This window comes from Cydia strobilella, chromosome Z, assembly GCF_947568885.1.
Source record: "Cydia strobilella chromosome Z, ilCydStro3.1, whole genome shotgun sequence".
Classification (NCBI taxonomy): Eukaryota; Metazoa; Arthropoda; class Insecta; order Lepidoptera; family Tortricidae; genus Cydia; species Cydia strobilella.
The window spans coordinates 45,648,146-45,663,023 of record NC_086068.1 but is presented as its reverse complement, the minus strand read 5'-3'; the positions used below and the strand labels follow the sequence as shown (position 1 = coordinate 45,663,023).

The 14,878-nt window shown below is 37.7% G+C and overlaps 1 protein-coding gene across 4 annotated transcripts in view; it reads left to right on the top strand.

Annotated features, from left to right (window-relative positions):
- Positions 1–14,878, top strand: part of LOC134754800 (probable ubiquitin carboxyl-terminal hydrolase FAF-X) — a 157,463-nt gene that overhangs the window by 20,860 nt on the left and 121,725 nt on the right. For all 4 annotated transcript variants that reach the window (XM_063691168.1, XM_063691167.1, XM_063691169.1 and 1 more), the window contains 8 exons: positions 678–836; positions 1,111–1,264; positions 10,638–10,789; positions 10,900–11,157; positions 11,978–12,076; positions 12,208–12,350; positions 12,552–12,772; positions 12,883–13,013. In XM_063691168.1, the coding sequence (XP_063547238.1) occupies positions 678–836; positions 1,111–1,264; positions 10,638–10,789; positions 10,900–11,157; positions 11,978–12,076; positions 12,208–12,350; positions 12,552–12,772; positions 12,883–13,013 (1,317 nt within the window). The remainder of the gene's footprint in view (positions 1–677; positions 837–1,110; positions 1,265–10,637; positions 10,790–10,899; positions 11,158–11,977; positions 12,077–12,207; positions 12,351–12,551; positions 12,773–12,882; positions 13,014–14,878) is intronic.

Here is a 14,878-nt window from a genome sequence, read left to right as displayed (position 1 = left end):
AGCCCGGGGGTGAGATGCGTAAATGCATTTACCCCTGCGTCAAAAAAAAAAGGTTTAACCGGTTAACCCCAGGTTAGTGAATGGTGCAAGTGGCCCTAAGGATAATTTGATAATAGTTTTTTTTAGGGTTCCGTACCCAAGGGGTAAAAACGGAACTCTTATCACCAGGCTGTATCTCGTGAACCGTGATAGCTAGACAGTTGAAATTTTCACAGATGATGTATTTCTGTTTCATTCGGTCTATTAACACCATCTGTTCCGCTATCTGGACATATATGGCACTCTAGTTAATAATGTAAAACATGGAAAATATTTATTCCCGCAGTCGAAATTATCCCCTGTAATCTTCTTATCTTCATTGATTCCATATTTGTAATTGTTTTTTGTAATTTTTGGTTATTTTTAGTGCTTGTAAAAATTTGTCATGTAAAAGTGCCCCTGTGGTCTATTTGCTGAATGAATGTTTGATGATGTTTGATGCCTAACCTGCCAGTTTCAACACTGCATAAATTATTAATGTGTAGGTATATGTGGCTTTTAAGCCCTTGTAACCCTTTTAATACTACAAGCACTTTAATACCAAACTGAAATTGTTTATAAACCCGTATTGTTACGTTACTTTTGTAAACTTTAAGGACAGCTTTATAAAGTAGTTATTACGTTAGTTTATTTTGCAGATCTCTTCCGGCGTGAACAGCGAGCAGCCCTCGTCGCTGGAACCAACCACCAGCGGCGAGACTCGCGTCGCCGCCGTGTGGCAACTGCTGCGCCCTCTCGGTCTTTGTCACGACCTGTTAACTCCACACACAGTCACCACATATCTATTGCCTGTTCTGGTTTGTATACTATCTTATCGAGTTGTACATCTGAACCGTCCAACACACCCAGTCATGCTCATGGCGACCAATTCCCAAGTTTCATAAGCGTCTGCTATTCACGTCCTCGAACCGTGTAACAAATAATTGTAATTTTTCCTCAGCTATATCATAACTAAGCATTGATTTTTAATATAATTTGATCGAATAAAACTAACACATTAGACTAGATGTTGATGTTTACTGGCTGTATAAAGATTTGTTTTTACCTCTTGACAATTTGTTTATGTTTTAGGAATGTATCCCTACTCTACTGGACAGCTTAACAGACGAAGAGTTGAAGAAAGAAGCGCGTGGAAGCGAGAATAAGACTGACACGGTATCTTGTTTAATAAGAGCTTGCAAATGCGTCTCAATAAAGACCCCACATCACCATAGTTTGCTTAAATGTAAGTTTACATCTTAAGAGGAAAATGAGGACTACTTTTGTATAAAAAGGCGATTTCGCGCAGGTCCTCCACTCGTCTTAGTAGTAGATTGTTAACCAAGAGTGGAAAGTGAACCATAACACCCGAGATATTTAGGCGCTCGAACGAAGGGAGAGCGCCAATAGTTCGAGTGTGAGATGGTTACTTTTACCCGAGTTAAACACTGATTATGTCGACTATGAGGAAAGTCAAACACTAGAAATGTAGGTTTATTATAGGTATATTTCTTTTGATGGTTAAGAGAATTAGGGACTGGAATTGGCGCCATTTACATAATGATCGGAAAACAATTCTAAAAAAATAGACAATAAAAAAAACAATATTATCCTTATATATATATATTACATTCAATCATTCAGTTTCACCTTTTCGTAAATTGGGATGTGTCTGCAACGGCCTTAATGTATACGCGCCTTAAAACAGGTGAAACTGAATGATTGAACAGGATATGTAATGATAATATTTTAAACATTCATCGTCATTTATATTGAATTATTAATAAAAAAAATTGTAATAATGCAATGCAATTGACATTTAATTTCGATAATACTTTGTTTGAAGATGCGGAATCTGATATCAGAGCTTTGCTGAATAATATGGCATATATGGCTGTTAGCCGTTGCTCGAAGTACAAGTAAAAAAAAAAAACTTTCCACCCCCTAGGGTGGAACCCTAGTGGGAAATGCAATTTTCCACCCGGCTATCAGCCTATGAAAAGTGAATTTTACGAATAGGAGAGATGAAAAAGTACATTTACAACAATAAATATACCTATATCCAGTGTAGTACCTTGGCGGAACAGGCTTTAGGTTACTTTTCGCTCATGTCGTCGCAGACATGGGTATATTTGGTATCAGTGCATTCAGTGTGATGTCCTGAACACAAATATATGAGATGACAAGCGCGGAAGTGGTGGGGGTAGTTGCTGTGACGTCAAAAATTGTGCAGTACAGTTTTTTTACCTTTTTTTAAATCATACCATGTGGGGTACCAAATAAAAGGGCTTTGTGAGTAGATCACAAATATATAACATTTTCACTACTTCGTCTAACAAATTATTAGAAAACGTTCAACTGTGGATTTCACAATCCACAGTTGACTTTGAACTGCTCTAAATTGAAAATGACTGAATGGATCATTCCAAAATACATACAAAATGACTGTGAATATCGTTTATATAATGTTAAGAAATAATTAACCAGATATAATCAAAAATAAGAAAAGTACATCAAGTTGAAAAAAAGTATAATTTTCTGTTACAATAAACTGCAACTATTATTAAAACAAACAAAACCAGACTGTATACATATATTTTTGAAATGGTCTTTTTACTAGCTTTCATTCGGTACCCATATTGCTATAGTAAGAAAAAAAAACAATCCAGGGGGGGCCCTCCCTTTTTTCATTAGCGGGCGCCATTTTCAAAATTGATATAGCCCTTGTCACTAACACAATTCTGACGCAGGGACCGGACAACCCTTTCCGCGATAAAACCCTTTCAATGGGCGTCCCTTAAACACGGCTAACACATTGAAAGACTTTCCCTTTTGATCTGCACGCCCATTCATACCCCTACCTTTGACTAACCCTTATCGAAAAGCTAACCAAAAATAAGGCTAGCCCTTAATAAGGCTTACCCTTATCTTTAAGCGCTTTTTATAAAGGTTTCCCTTTGCGTGAAAGAGCCAGGATTAGTATATATTGTAGCGTGACGCTACATCTGTCGTTTTGTTTTGGAAACTACTTGCTTGTCAGTCATGTCTAGTTTGCTTGTTTGTTTAGTCGTGTCGTATAGTGTGAATTGATTCACGCAATTACGGTTAGATGGCGGTTTAAAGAAACACATGGAATCTTTTTTGGACGATGATATTTTCGAGATTGGCAGGTTACAATTGCGTTGAATTTTGAATTTCAATTCTGATTCGGAAAGAGAAATTTGTTTTCTTCGTGATACTTCAGATGGATTTTGGGATTGACGTGTAAAGATCTGTTTGTGATAAATTAGATTTTTTCCTGGTTTTTTCGTCAAAGTTAACCTTTTAAGCTTGAAGAGGAACGTTTTCTTCTGAGGTTGCTAATAACAACTTCGAGTGCGCTTTACTTCCCGTCGTTCCGCGGCCTTGTTGGCCGCAGTTGCCTGCAACAGGACCTTTTTAAGGCCACCGTGGAGCAGTGCTCCGGTGGTGCGTGGTGGTCGTATCAACGACAGGGCGCAGCCGCCGACGTGCAGTCGGCAGTGGACGGTCGTCGACCCCATCAGTCAGCGGTCAGGTATCAGACCCACGGAGGAGACGTGCCCGCATACTGCGTGGTTCGATAGCGTTGGTTAGCCGAACGTTTGCTTTGGAAAGGAACTAGCAGACCCACGGAGGACACGAGACCGCATACAGCGCGGTTCGATAGGTCACGGTACAGCTTCGGTTGGCCGAACAAATTGTCATCGTCTACGGAGTTTGAATATTTTTTTTAACGTATTGGAATCGGTTCCCGTTTAATTGTTATTATTTTTCCCGGTTCATTGTTATTTTTTTGTGCAATATTTCTTTTAATTCTGTAAAGCCGCTGTTTTCCGTATTCCGCATTTATTTAAGGCATTGTCTTTTAGAATTCTAATTGCCCCTAATTGTCAGGCGAAACTAATATTCGGCAATAAATTTAGGTACCTATCACCCGTTGAAACAGCCATTATCGTCCATAATCTCCATCTCATTAATCCATTTCTTTCCTTCTACAGCTAAATTTATACGCCATTATCTTTCGCTCGTACACCAGTTCACGCCAGTGCGGAAAGCGGACTGTCAGAAAAACAATTTGTTTTGGTTACTTTAATTTTTTAAATTCCAAGTGTAACCTTTTTTAGTGACTTTCGGAAGTGCTTATCAAATTATACGTGTTGTGCACAAGTATTTGTTTTACTGCAATATCTACGCTAGTGTATGAAAAGGAAACAAAATACGTGCCTAGTCAAAGAACGCCGCCGTCGCCGCCGACGATCGCTCGGATTCGAAGTAATGTGTGCTTTATGAAAAAGGCAGACGACTTAAATTAGCACGCTTATATGCTAAAAGGGAAGCCCTTTATAAGGCTAACCCTTATAAGCAATATGCAAGGTGTTGGTGAGCGGATGATAAGGGTTTTGTAAGGGTATTTGGGCTACCGATTACACAAATGTGTGTACACAAATATAAGGGTTTTTAAAAGCAAAATGAAGGGTTTCGTCTGGTAAAGGGTATGGTGAGTTAAGCCTTATGCAATACCCTTATAAAACCCGGATAAGGGATAGCGGGCCGGTCCCTGCATCTTATATGGACTATATAAATTTTGAAAGTGGCGCTCGCTAATGAAAAAAGGGTGGGGGGGGGATTGTTTTTTTTTTCTTACTATAGTAATATGGGTACTTGTGTACCTAATGAAAGCTAGTGAAAAGACCATTTCAAAAATATATGTAAACAGTCTGGTTTGTTGTTTGTTTTAATAATAGTTGTAGCAGAAAATTATACTTTTTGTCAACTTGATGTACTTTTCTTATTTTTGGTTAGATCTGGTTTAGCTATTTATGCAACAAGTGCGGAAATCATCTTTACGCACGTGTATCATACAATGTTATACTATGCATTGTGCGAGTAAATAAAAAAACATATAATGGCAAATAAGTTTAATTATTAAAAAATTGAAAACAAAAAGCACTAGTGCGGAAAAGAGCACTTTTCGTGCATATGTCGAAAGTTTAAAGGGCCCTATGTACTGTAAAACGTTGTACGATACACGTGCGAATAGGTAAATTGCAACTCGTGTCGGTTTAAAACACTCCTTTTAATAATTTAACTTATTTGCCATGATATGTTTTTTTATTTACTAGCACAATGCATAGTAAAACATTGTATGATACACGTGCGTAAAGATGATTTCCGACGAGTGGAATTTTATTCACGAGCGAGCAAAGCGAGCGAGTGTATAAAGGAATACGAGTCGGAAATCACTACACTTTCCGCATCTGTTGCATAAATAGCTATTTTAACATAATATAGAGGATATTCACAGTCACTTTGTATGTATTTTTAACCGACTTCCAAATCTTAAAAGGAGGAGGTTATCAATTCGGTTGTATGTTTTTTTTTTGTTTTATGTTTGTTACTCCATATCTCCGTCATTTCCGGACCGATTACGAAAATCCTTTTTTTGATTGTAAGTATATATAGGTACATACAAATTAGTCCCGTTTTTGTCAAAACACATTTCTGATGATGGGATCCATGAAGAATCGAGGGAACTCCTCAAATGTTAAAGGCATACATATAGTGATCTTAGTATTTTCATCAACAAATTAAGCATTTATATTCAAAAAAGTAACATTTGATGAAGTGGAACTGATGATGATGATGATCAGAATGGAACTCTTCAACGACGCATAGTTCACGTTTGGCAATTTGTCCTGTTCGTTATCGACCCGGACCCAAACTTAGACCCGGACCCGGGCCCGGAAATGCTACTAGAAAAGTGGGTTAGATTAGGTTTGAACTGCGATCCTCACAGAACCGAACTGCTATCAGATAATTAGGTTAGGTTAGAACTGCGATCCTTACAGAAACGAAATGCTACTAGAAAAGTGGGTGGTTTTACCTCTTTCGGCAAAAGGATACATAGGCAAAAGATGCTGTCTTTATCATTTCATTGTATCAATTGTATGAAATCGTGCACCATCAACTATAATCTTTCACCGGCATCCCACATGGAAGTCGGTTAATTTTTACGTAAAAATTATGGAATGATCCATTCAGTCATTTTCGATTTGGAGCAGTTCAAAGTCAACTGTGGATTGTGAAATTTTTCAACGTTTTCTAATAATTTGTTAAAAAAGTACTAGTGAAAATGTTACAGTACGAGGGGCGTTCAATATAAAGTGAGAATGAGAGCCAAACTCTTTCAATATTAGGAAATTAAATACTGGCCAGTAAAGCTAATCTATCTAGCCGATTGCTGTGATTAAAAAAACGAACTGTCTTTTGTTTAAAAAAGTACGGTCATTTCTTTGCAATGCTATTGAGTACATTAGCGAAAATGGAGAAAATTGAACTGCGCGCCGTTATCAAATACTTGTGCTTGACTAGACTTATATTGACCGGGATATAGACCGTGATTACCTTTTGTATTATTTGTGAGCTCCCGATATTTCGACGCAGTTACATGCATCATGTTCACGGGTGACTGAAGATAGCGGGTGGGTGTCAAAGTTGTGTAGACAGCGCTCTGTCTACCCTCATTCTTGCGCGTCGGCTGCGTTCACTTTCAACGTTACCAACGGTCGCATTCACACTTGTTGGTCCGGTCGCGTTCACACTCGTTGGTCTGTCCAAACACACTACACTCACGGTGTCACTACGCGTGTTTGATTCGGATATCACTGGTTTTTTACACAAACAAATCACAGGATTCCACACATTTGACAGTTTAAACCCATCTTCACGATTAAAATTTTTGTATTTGTGAATTTCAACGGCTTCTCTTACCAATCTTGACCCCCGTCTTGTTCACCCGTGAACATGATGCATGTAACTGCGTCGAAATATCGGGAGCTCACAAATAATACAAAAGGTAATCACGGTCTATATCCCGGTCAATATAAGTCTAGTGAAACTAACCGTGAATCATTCAAAACTCTACTTGTGCTTGAATTTTTTTTTTTACGGAGCAAGTCAATTTAGATTTCCGGGACACTTTAGGGGTCTAATGTTCCTCCGTATTCGACAGTCGCAGGTTGGTGCGCCGAATTTAGACGTGGAAGAACATCGAACATGGACGACCCCCGCTCCGGACGCCCTAAAGAAATTGTGAAAAAAGTCGAAAACTTAGTTAAAGCGGAACGTCGTGTCACGGTTCGTTTTATTGCTGAAAATGTAAAGATTTCAACGGGGAGCGTGCATAATATTTTACATGAACGCTTGGGTATGAAAAAGGTATCTGCGCGTTGGCACGCAAAAACAAACTAGAGTCTTGATGTGTCAAGAAGCTTTGGACCTAATACAGCAAGACCGGGAACTTTTTTTGGCACGATTTATAACAATGGACGAAACATGGCTCCATCATTACGACCCTGAAACGAAACTGCAGTCTATGACATGGAAAAGGCCATCATCTCAAACTCGGAAGAAATTCAAGGTGGGCCCATCTGCCGTTAAGGTCATGGGCTCTGTTTTTTGGGATGGTAAAGGGGTAGTAATGATTGAGTATCTCGAGCATGGAGCTACTATTACGGGCACTTCATATGCCAAACAAATAGCAACATTGCGCAATGAGATCCGCGAAAAACGGCGAGGTAAACTCGAAAGTTGTGCTGTTCCACCAGGACAATGCCCCGGCACACAAGTCCGCCGTTGCAATGGCCGCAAGTCGTGATGCTAAGTTCGATATCCTTAAGCATCCTCCGTATTCACCAGATCTCGCCCCCAGTGATTTCTATTTATTTCTGAGATTGAAAGAATACCTGAGAGGCCAGAAACTTGAAGACGACGACGCGGTTGTCGCTGCAGTACAAGATTTTTTAAATACTCAAGATGAGACCTTTTCTAAAAATGGAATTTTAAGTTTAGAAAAAAAGATATACTAAGTTTATTATGCTAAAAGGTGACTGTCGAAAAATAAAAAGACATTTAATAAAAGTTGTTTATAACATACTCATTCTCACTTTTTATTGAACTCCCCTCGTATGTTATATATTTGTGATCCACTCACGCCCTTTCATTTGGTACCCCACGTGGTATGATTAAAAAAAAAGTAAAAAACTTTGTACTGCCGACTTTTTGACGTCACAGCAACTACCCTCATCACTTTTCCTCTTGTCATCTCTTATATTTGTGTTCAGGACATCACACTGAACGCACTGATACCAAATATATCCATGTCTGCGACATGAGCGAAAATCGATTTCTAGAAGACTTCTAGACCAAAAACCGTCCCTCTAGTGTTGGGCTACTCGTTGTTTCATGACTAAAGGTGATAATTATCGTATTGAATAAAACTTGTAAATCAACAGTATTTGCGTAGATGCTATTTTTAACCGACTTCAAGATTTTAAAGGAGGAGGTTCTCAATTCGGTTGTATGTTTTTTTTTTAATGTTTGTTACTCCATAACTCCGTCATTTCTGGACCGATTTTGAAAATTCTTTTTTTGATTATAAGTATATACATACAGATTGGTCCCGTTTTTGTCAAAAAGCAGTTCTGATGATGGGATCCATGAGGAATCGAGGGAACTCCTCAAATATTAAAGGCATACATATAGTGATTTTAGTATTTTTATCAACAAATCAAGCACTTACATTTAAAAAGTGACGTTTGATGAAGTGGAACTGCTGATGATGATCAGAACGGAACTCTTCTATGGCGCATAGGTCACGTTTGGCGATTTGTCCTCTTCGTTATGTTTGTTAAGCAAGTTAGGATTTCAAGAAACATTTTTGTCAAGTTCGAGTTTTGATAATGGGATCCATGAGGAATCGAGGGAACTCCTCAAATGTGAAAGGCATACATATAGTGATTTTTGTATTTTTATCAACAAATCCAGCATTTCCATTTTAAAAAGTGACATTTGATGAAGTGGAACTGCTGATGATGATCAGAATGAAACTCTTTAATGACGCATAGTTTACGTTTGGCGATTTGTCCTCTTCTTTATGTTTGTTAAGCAACTTAAGTTTTTAAGACATATTTTTGTCAAGCTCGAGTTCTGATGATGAGACCCACGAGGAACCGAGGGAACTCCTCAAATGTGAAAGAGATACATATAGTGATTTTTGTATTTTCATCAACAAATCCAGCATTTACATTTAAAAAAGTGACATTTGATGAAGTGGAACTGCTGATGATGATCAGAATGGAACTTTTCAATGACACATAGTTCACGTTTGGCGATTTGTTTTCTTCCTTATGGACCCAGACCTAAACTTGGACCCGGACTCGGACCCGGATCCGGGTCTTATCTTATCTTATCTTATAGTTTTGGGGGCCCTTACGGATACACTTCGACCCATAGAGATCTTTTGTGCAGTTACCCCCTAGGAAAGATCCGTCCGCTACTCCAGAGCTTTCCCCACCATCTCCATATGCCGGATGATGAACCTTATGGGTAGCTTTTTGAATTCCTTTGGGACCAGGTAGCCTGTTCCAAAGTCCTTCATTCTTTGTCTGGCGAGGGCGTGACATTCACACATAAGGTGTTCTATTGTCTCTTCCTCTTCACCACACATACGACAATCGGTGTTGTCAGCGTGCCCCATCTTGGCCAGGATTCCCTTGACCCCGTAATGGCCAGTAAACACCCCCGTTATTATTTGGAGTTGCCGTTTGCTAAGTTTCCAAAGCTTTCTGCTCCAACCAGAGTCTACCCCTTGTATAAAGAGCTTTGAGTGCTTTAGTGGAACTGCTGATGATGATCAGAATGGAACTCTTCAATGACACATAGTTCACGTTTGGCGATTTGTTTTCTTCCTTATGGACCCAGACCTAAACTTGGACCCGGACTCGGACCCGGACCCGGGTCTGAACATGGACCTTAACTCGGACACGGACCCGGACTCGGATCCGGACCTAGACCCGGACCCGGAAATGCTACTAGAAAAGTGGGTTAGGTGGGTGGGTGGTTTTTGAACTGCGATTCTCACAGAACAGAACTGCTATCAGAAAAGTAGGTTAGGTTAGAGCTGGGACCCTTACAGAAACGAAATGCTATCAGAAAAGTAGGTTAGGTTAGAACTGCGACCCTTACAAAAACGAAATGCTACTAGAAAAGTGGGTCCTTTGACCTCCTTTTTACATAATTAGGCAAAAGATGCTGTCTTTTTCATTTCATTGTCTGGAATCTAAGAGTGCACCATCAACAATAAGTGAACTTTCAGCGGCATCCCCCATTAAAGTCGGTTTTTTTTCTTAAAAATTATGTATGAAAATAATTCATTCCTCCCACATAAATGCAAAAAGAAACTGTAAAAAATGATGTCGTCACAATTGAAATTACGCTATTCTCTCCAATACCATTTAGGTCCCCAGCAAGAGATTAGAAGCAAGTTAGATGCGAACCCTGTAGCTGCTTAGGGGCGCCGTTCTATCCATCCGCCTCTGAGTTGCTACACCGTTCTCATCTGACTTACATCCACCAGCCGCGAGATCTGAAGACAACGAACGACGAAAACACTGCTTTATGTTTTAGTTTTGAGCTCACACATACTTTTTGCTACAATTAATTTTTTTATCTATTCTTTTAAGTGATTGTGAAGTTAAATTTCTCGTAATAATCAATTGGTTACTTTTAGGGATTGAAATATAAAAATTTGGTTTCAGCTCTGGAAATGTTTCGCCTGAAAATGATACTTCGTTTGCTACAAATGTCGTCATTCAATGGTAAAATGTCGGCCCTCAATGAAATCAATCAATTAATCAGTACCATGTCCCAGCAGCCAAAGCCGGAGTGGTTGACGCCTGCGGTTATTACAGTGAGTTGGTTGTTATTCATTCCGCTTCTGTCAAATTCTGTTAAAATTATCAATTTTCTATACTGTTCTGTATGTAGCTGATGTCAGATAACCATAACATTTCGTTTTAGACCTGGATACGAGAAAACAAGGTAGTTGATATTGTGTTGCGGGACTCCCTCCACCAGCCACAGTACGTCGACCGCCTGGAGAAGATGCTTAGGTTTATGATAAAAGAGAACTCGTTGACCAGGGAGGACTTAGATGCCATATGGAAAGCGCAGCACGGAAAGCATGAAGCAATTGTGAAAAATTTACACGACTTACTCGCAAAACTTGCTTGGGATTTCACACCGGATCAACTTGATCATCTTTTTGACTGTTTTAAGGTAGGTACTTTAAAATAGTAGATTTCGATGCTAGTGCGGAAAGTATGTTATTTCCGCACGTGTATCGAACGACGTTTTTTTAATACAGTTGCGAAAAAATAAGAAAAGCAACAAGTACGGAACGGAATTCGAAACTTTTATATTATTAATTCTATGACATCATTGACATTGACATTATGAAGAAGTGTTTTTCTAGCTTCTATTCGACTAGAATTGATTATGTTATTATTATTGAACCCACTTCAATGAGTTTTTTTTTTTCAACTGCATGTTCTATAAGACAGAAACAATTGTAAATATTAAAACATTGTACTATTATTACCTAAATATCGTTATTTATGATTATTTGTGTATCGTATATTTATAAAAACAATATCGAATGTTGCCTTTGGAAACTTAAACATTCTTGCAGTAAGAAAATACGCCTCTTCTTTGACAGGCGTTCCGTTCCATTAAGACAACTTATTAAGAACGGTTTTTCAACATTAAAAAATAAACGTGTTATAATGATGAAGAGGTAAGTAATAAAATATGAAATATGCATATTTTTCGTATTCTTACATTAACAGTAGGTTTTTATGTTGATTACGACGTTTAAAGGAAACTAATATTAACACTCATCAATAAGTAGTCATGAATTGGAACAAGTAAAATTAAAAAAAATTGGAAAAGTAAAAAGCACTAGTTCGCGAAAACCAACTTTCCGCACGCTAAACAGCCACGAAAAGTAGCACTTTTTGAGCAACTGTATTAAAAAACAGTTTTTCAATGTTTATTTTCATTTAGATTTATTATTAATTAATTTTACTTTCCTATGCAGGCGAGTTGGGCGACGTCTAGTAAGAAGCAGAGTGACAAACTATTGGAAGTAATTCGACGATTAGCTGAGGACGATAAAGATGGTGTTATGGCAAACAAGGTATTTACTTTACATCATAGCTCATTGCATGTAAGATTCTTACACAAATGAATGGAAGCTGGTCCTCGGAACACGTAACATTTCATATCCTTCTTACTTAAATAAGTTAACTCATTAATCGTTTATTTTAGGTGCTGGTACTATTTTGGAATTTGGCACATTCTGACGAAGTATGCACTGAAATAATGGATGTGGCCTTGGCAAATCTAATAAAAATCCTGGATTATAGTTGTAGTCAAGACCGTGACGCTCAGAAAACGCTTTGGTTAGACAAGTAAGTATTACTTCATTATTTAGTATTATGTATTAGTCAAGTGGTTACAAGTATATATCATCATAGTTAACTGCCGTTAACAAACAAATTATACTGTCATCCTTAATGCAAGATCAATCTGTGGCTACGGGTGATTATTCTTTAAATGTAACATTTAAAATAATCAAGTTATAAACACTTTATGTGATTATTGTTTGGTAGATGCGTGGAGGAATTAAAAAGTAACGAAAGATGGGTACTGCCGGCTCTGAAGATGATGCGCGAGATCTGCTGCTTGTACGAGGCGGGCGCGGGCAGCGGCGTGCGGCCGCACGTGACGCGGCAGGAGCTCATCGACCGGCTGCAGACGCAGCACTCGCTCGTCATCCTCGTCACCGATTCGCTCACCAACTACATGGACGGAGTGCGGGCTAAGCTTGCCGGTACCGACACAACAAAAACCTATCTCTAAACCAATCAATCCCTTTTGCTGCTATTAAACAAAATCAATGTATCGCCCTGCACTAGGTAACTTTACTAACATTATTTTCAGGAGAAGGGGAAATTGACTGGGATAACTGGTTGCCTGATGGCAGATATGCCCATGCGGCGCAAGTTCAGGAAAGGCTGAGTTTTTTGCGGTTCCTGCTCAAAGACGGACAGTTGTGGCTTTGCGCGGAGCAGGTATAGAATCCCCACAAATATATTATAGGCATGATGACAGATTATGAAAAACTGTCCTATAATGTTAAGAAACATAAATTATTTACTATGAATAACATATTTCTACATTTAATAAAGGTTTACTAGGAAAAAACTACATTTTAGTTTTTAGATTTTAAATTCGCTCCAAAAACGCTTGTAAGTGTCATGGCGTCCCTAGTGACGTAAAGGTCATATAAACAAAACGTACGCTCTAGACGTTCCTTAGGAGCTTATTAAATAATTTGTTTATTTAGTATTATTAAATATGAATACCAAAGTGTATAAATGTTGTGCGGTTCATCAGTGTAATTACACATCAATAACAACTCCTAATAAGTTAATTTGTGCATGTTCCACACAATAAAACAACACGAAACAAGTAACTTAAACTTGCAAGGCGAGACAACGGCCGTATTGCTTAAGACATCTTTATTTTTGTAATGATCATTTCGATGTGAGTATTTAATTTATTTTTTAGTTTCTATACCTAACAGTATCTATCTTGTTAGAGGCGTAACTTTAATATAAAAGTTGCATGAGACTAGTTTTTTGAGGTTAGGTTTCACATTAGCCCGTGTTGTCTTTAATAGGTAATAACAAATTCTAATATTAACCTGTGCTATGGAATACACATAAAAATCGATTTAACAGGATTTAGATTTAGTTAATTACTTAAATTAGTATGATTTTTATATAATTATAAATATTGTTTATTGTACTTGCAACTTAAAAGGAACTTTTGACATTTCTCAATTCTGCTGAACAAACGTTTTTGTTTGATTGTAAAAACTCTCCAAGCATCGTTACATCGATTCTAGGCAAATTAGCACTGTTTGCCTTAGTAAACCGTTGTTCCATGACTCAAGTTATTAGTTAATATTCGGGTTAAACTAAATTGAATCCGTGAATCGTAAATAAAATCCCACCAAAAACATTTCATGTAAAGGGTTGCCAAGACTAGGCGCATAAAGCTTTTACACTCAAAAGCTATCAGATCCCGTAGTAGGTACCAAGACTTTTACTCTGTAAGTCCTAACTTTATTAGCTCTAACTGTATAAAGCCAACATCTTGGTCAAACGTACAGTACGGCTTGGCCGTTTCGTTGCTGTCAAATGGACAAATTGGACAATCCCTTAAAAACTCAGAATTTGAAAGACTTGTGTAACTACTTTGTACAACAAGTCCACCGAGTGAGTGTTTATGTGACTGCAACGAAACGGCCAAGCCGTACTGTTAGGCCGGTCCGCACAGTTCAAAATGTATGAGAAATCTACATTAATTCTCACATTAGAGATTTTTTGAGATGTGATTACCTATGTTACAAATAATATATTTTGAAAAAAATCTCCACAAAATATGTCAATTTGTTTTTATAAATCCAAATTATTACTAAAATAGATAAATAAACCAAAACATCAATCCCCACACTAGAGATTTTCTAATATGCTGTTCTCAGGCATATACTCATTAAGTATTTATATTTTCTTCCAGCTTGGCACAGAAACCTGCCCCCAATAACTTTCTTTATTACATTTTTTTTTACATAAAAATAACAACTAATGTGTACATAAAAATTACATGTTAATTAAGCTCTTTATATTTACTATATTCTACAAAAAAATCTCTAACGTAAATGAATCCGTTTAATTACTATTAACCATTTTTGTTTCGAATTTTTTTTGTTGCTTATAGAAAATGGACACTCGACTTGTTTCACCTTCATAAATCTCTTACTCATGTTAGTGTAATAACAAAAAAAATCTCACGTATATGTAATATTGTATGGAATACAACCATAATTATTACGACGTCCAAGCTATTTAAATTACCCACGTAGGCACTA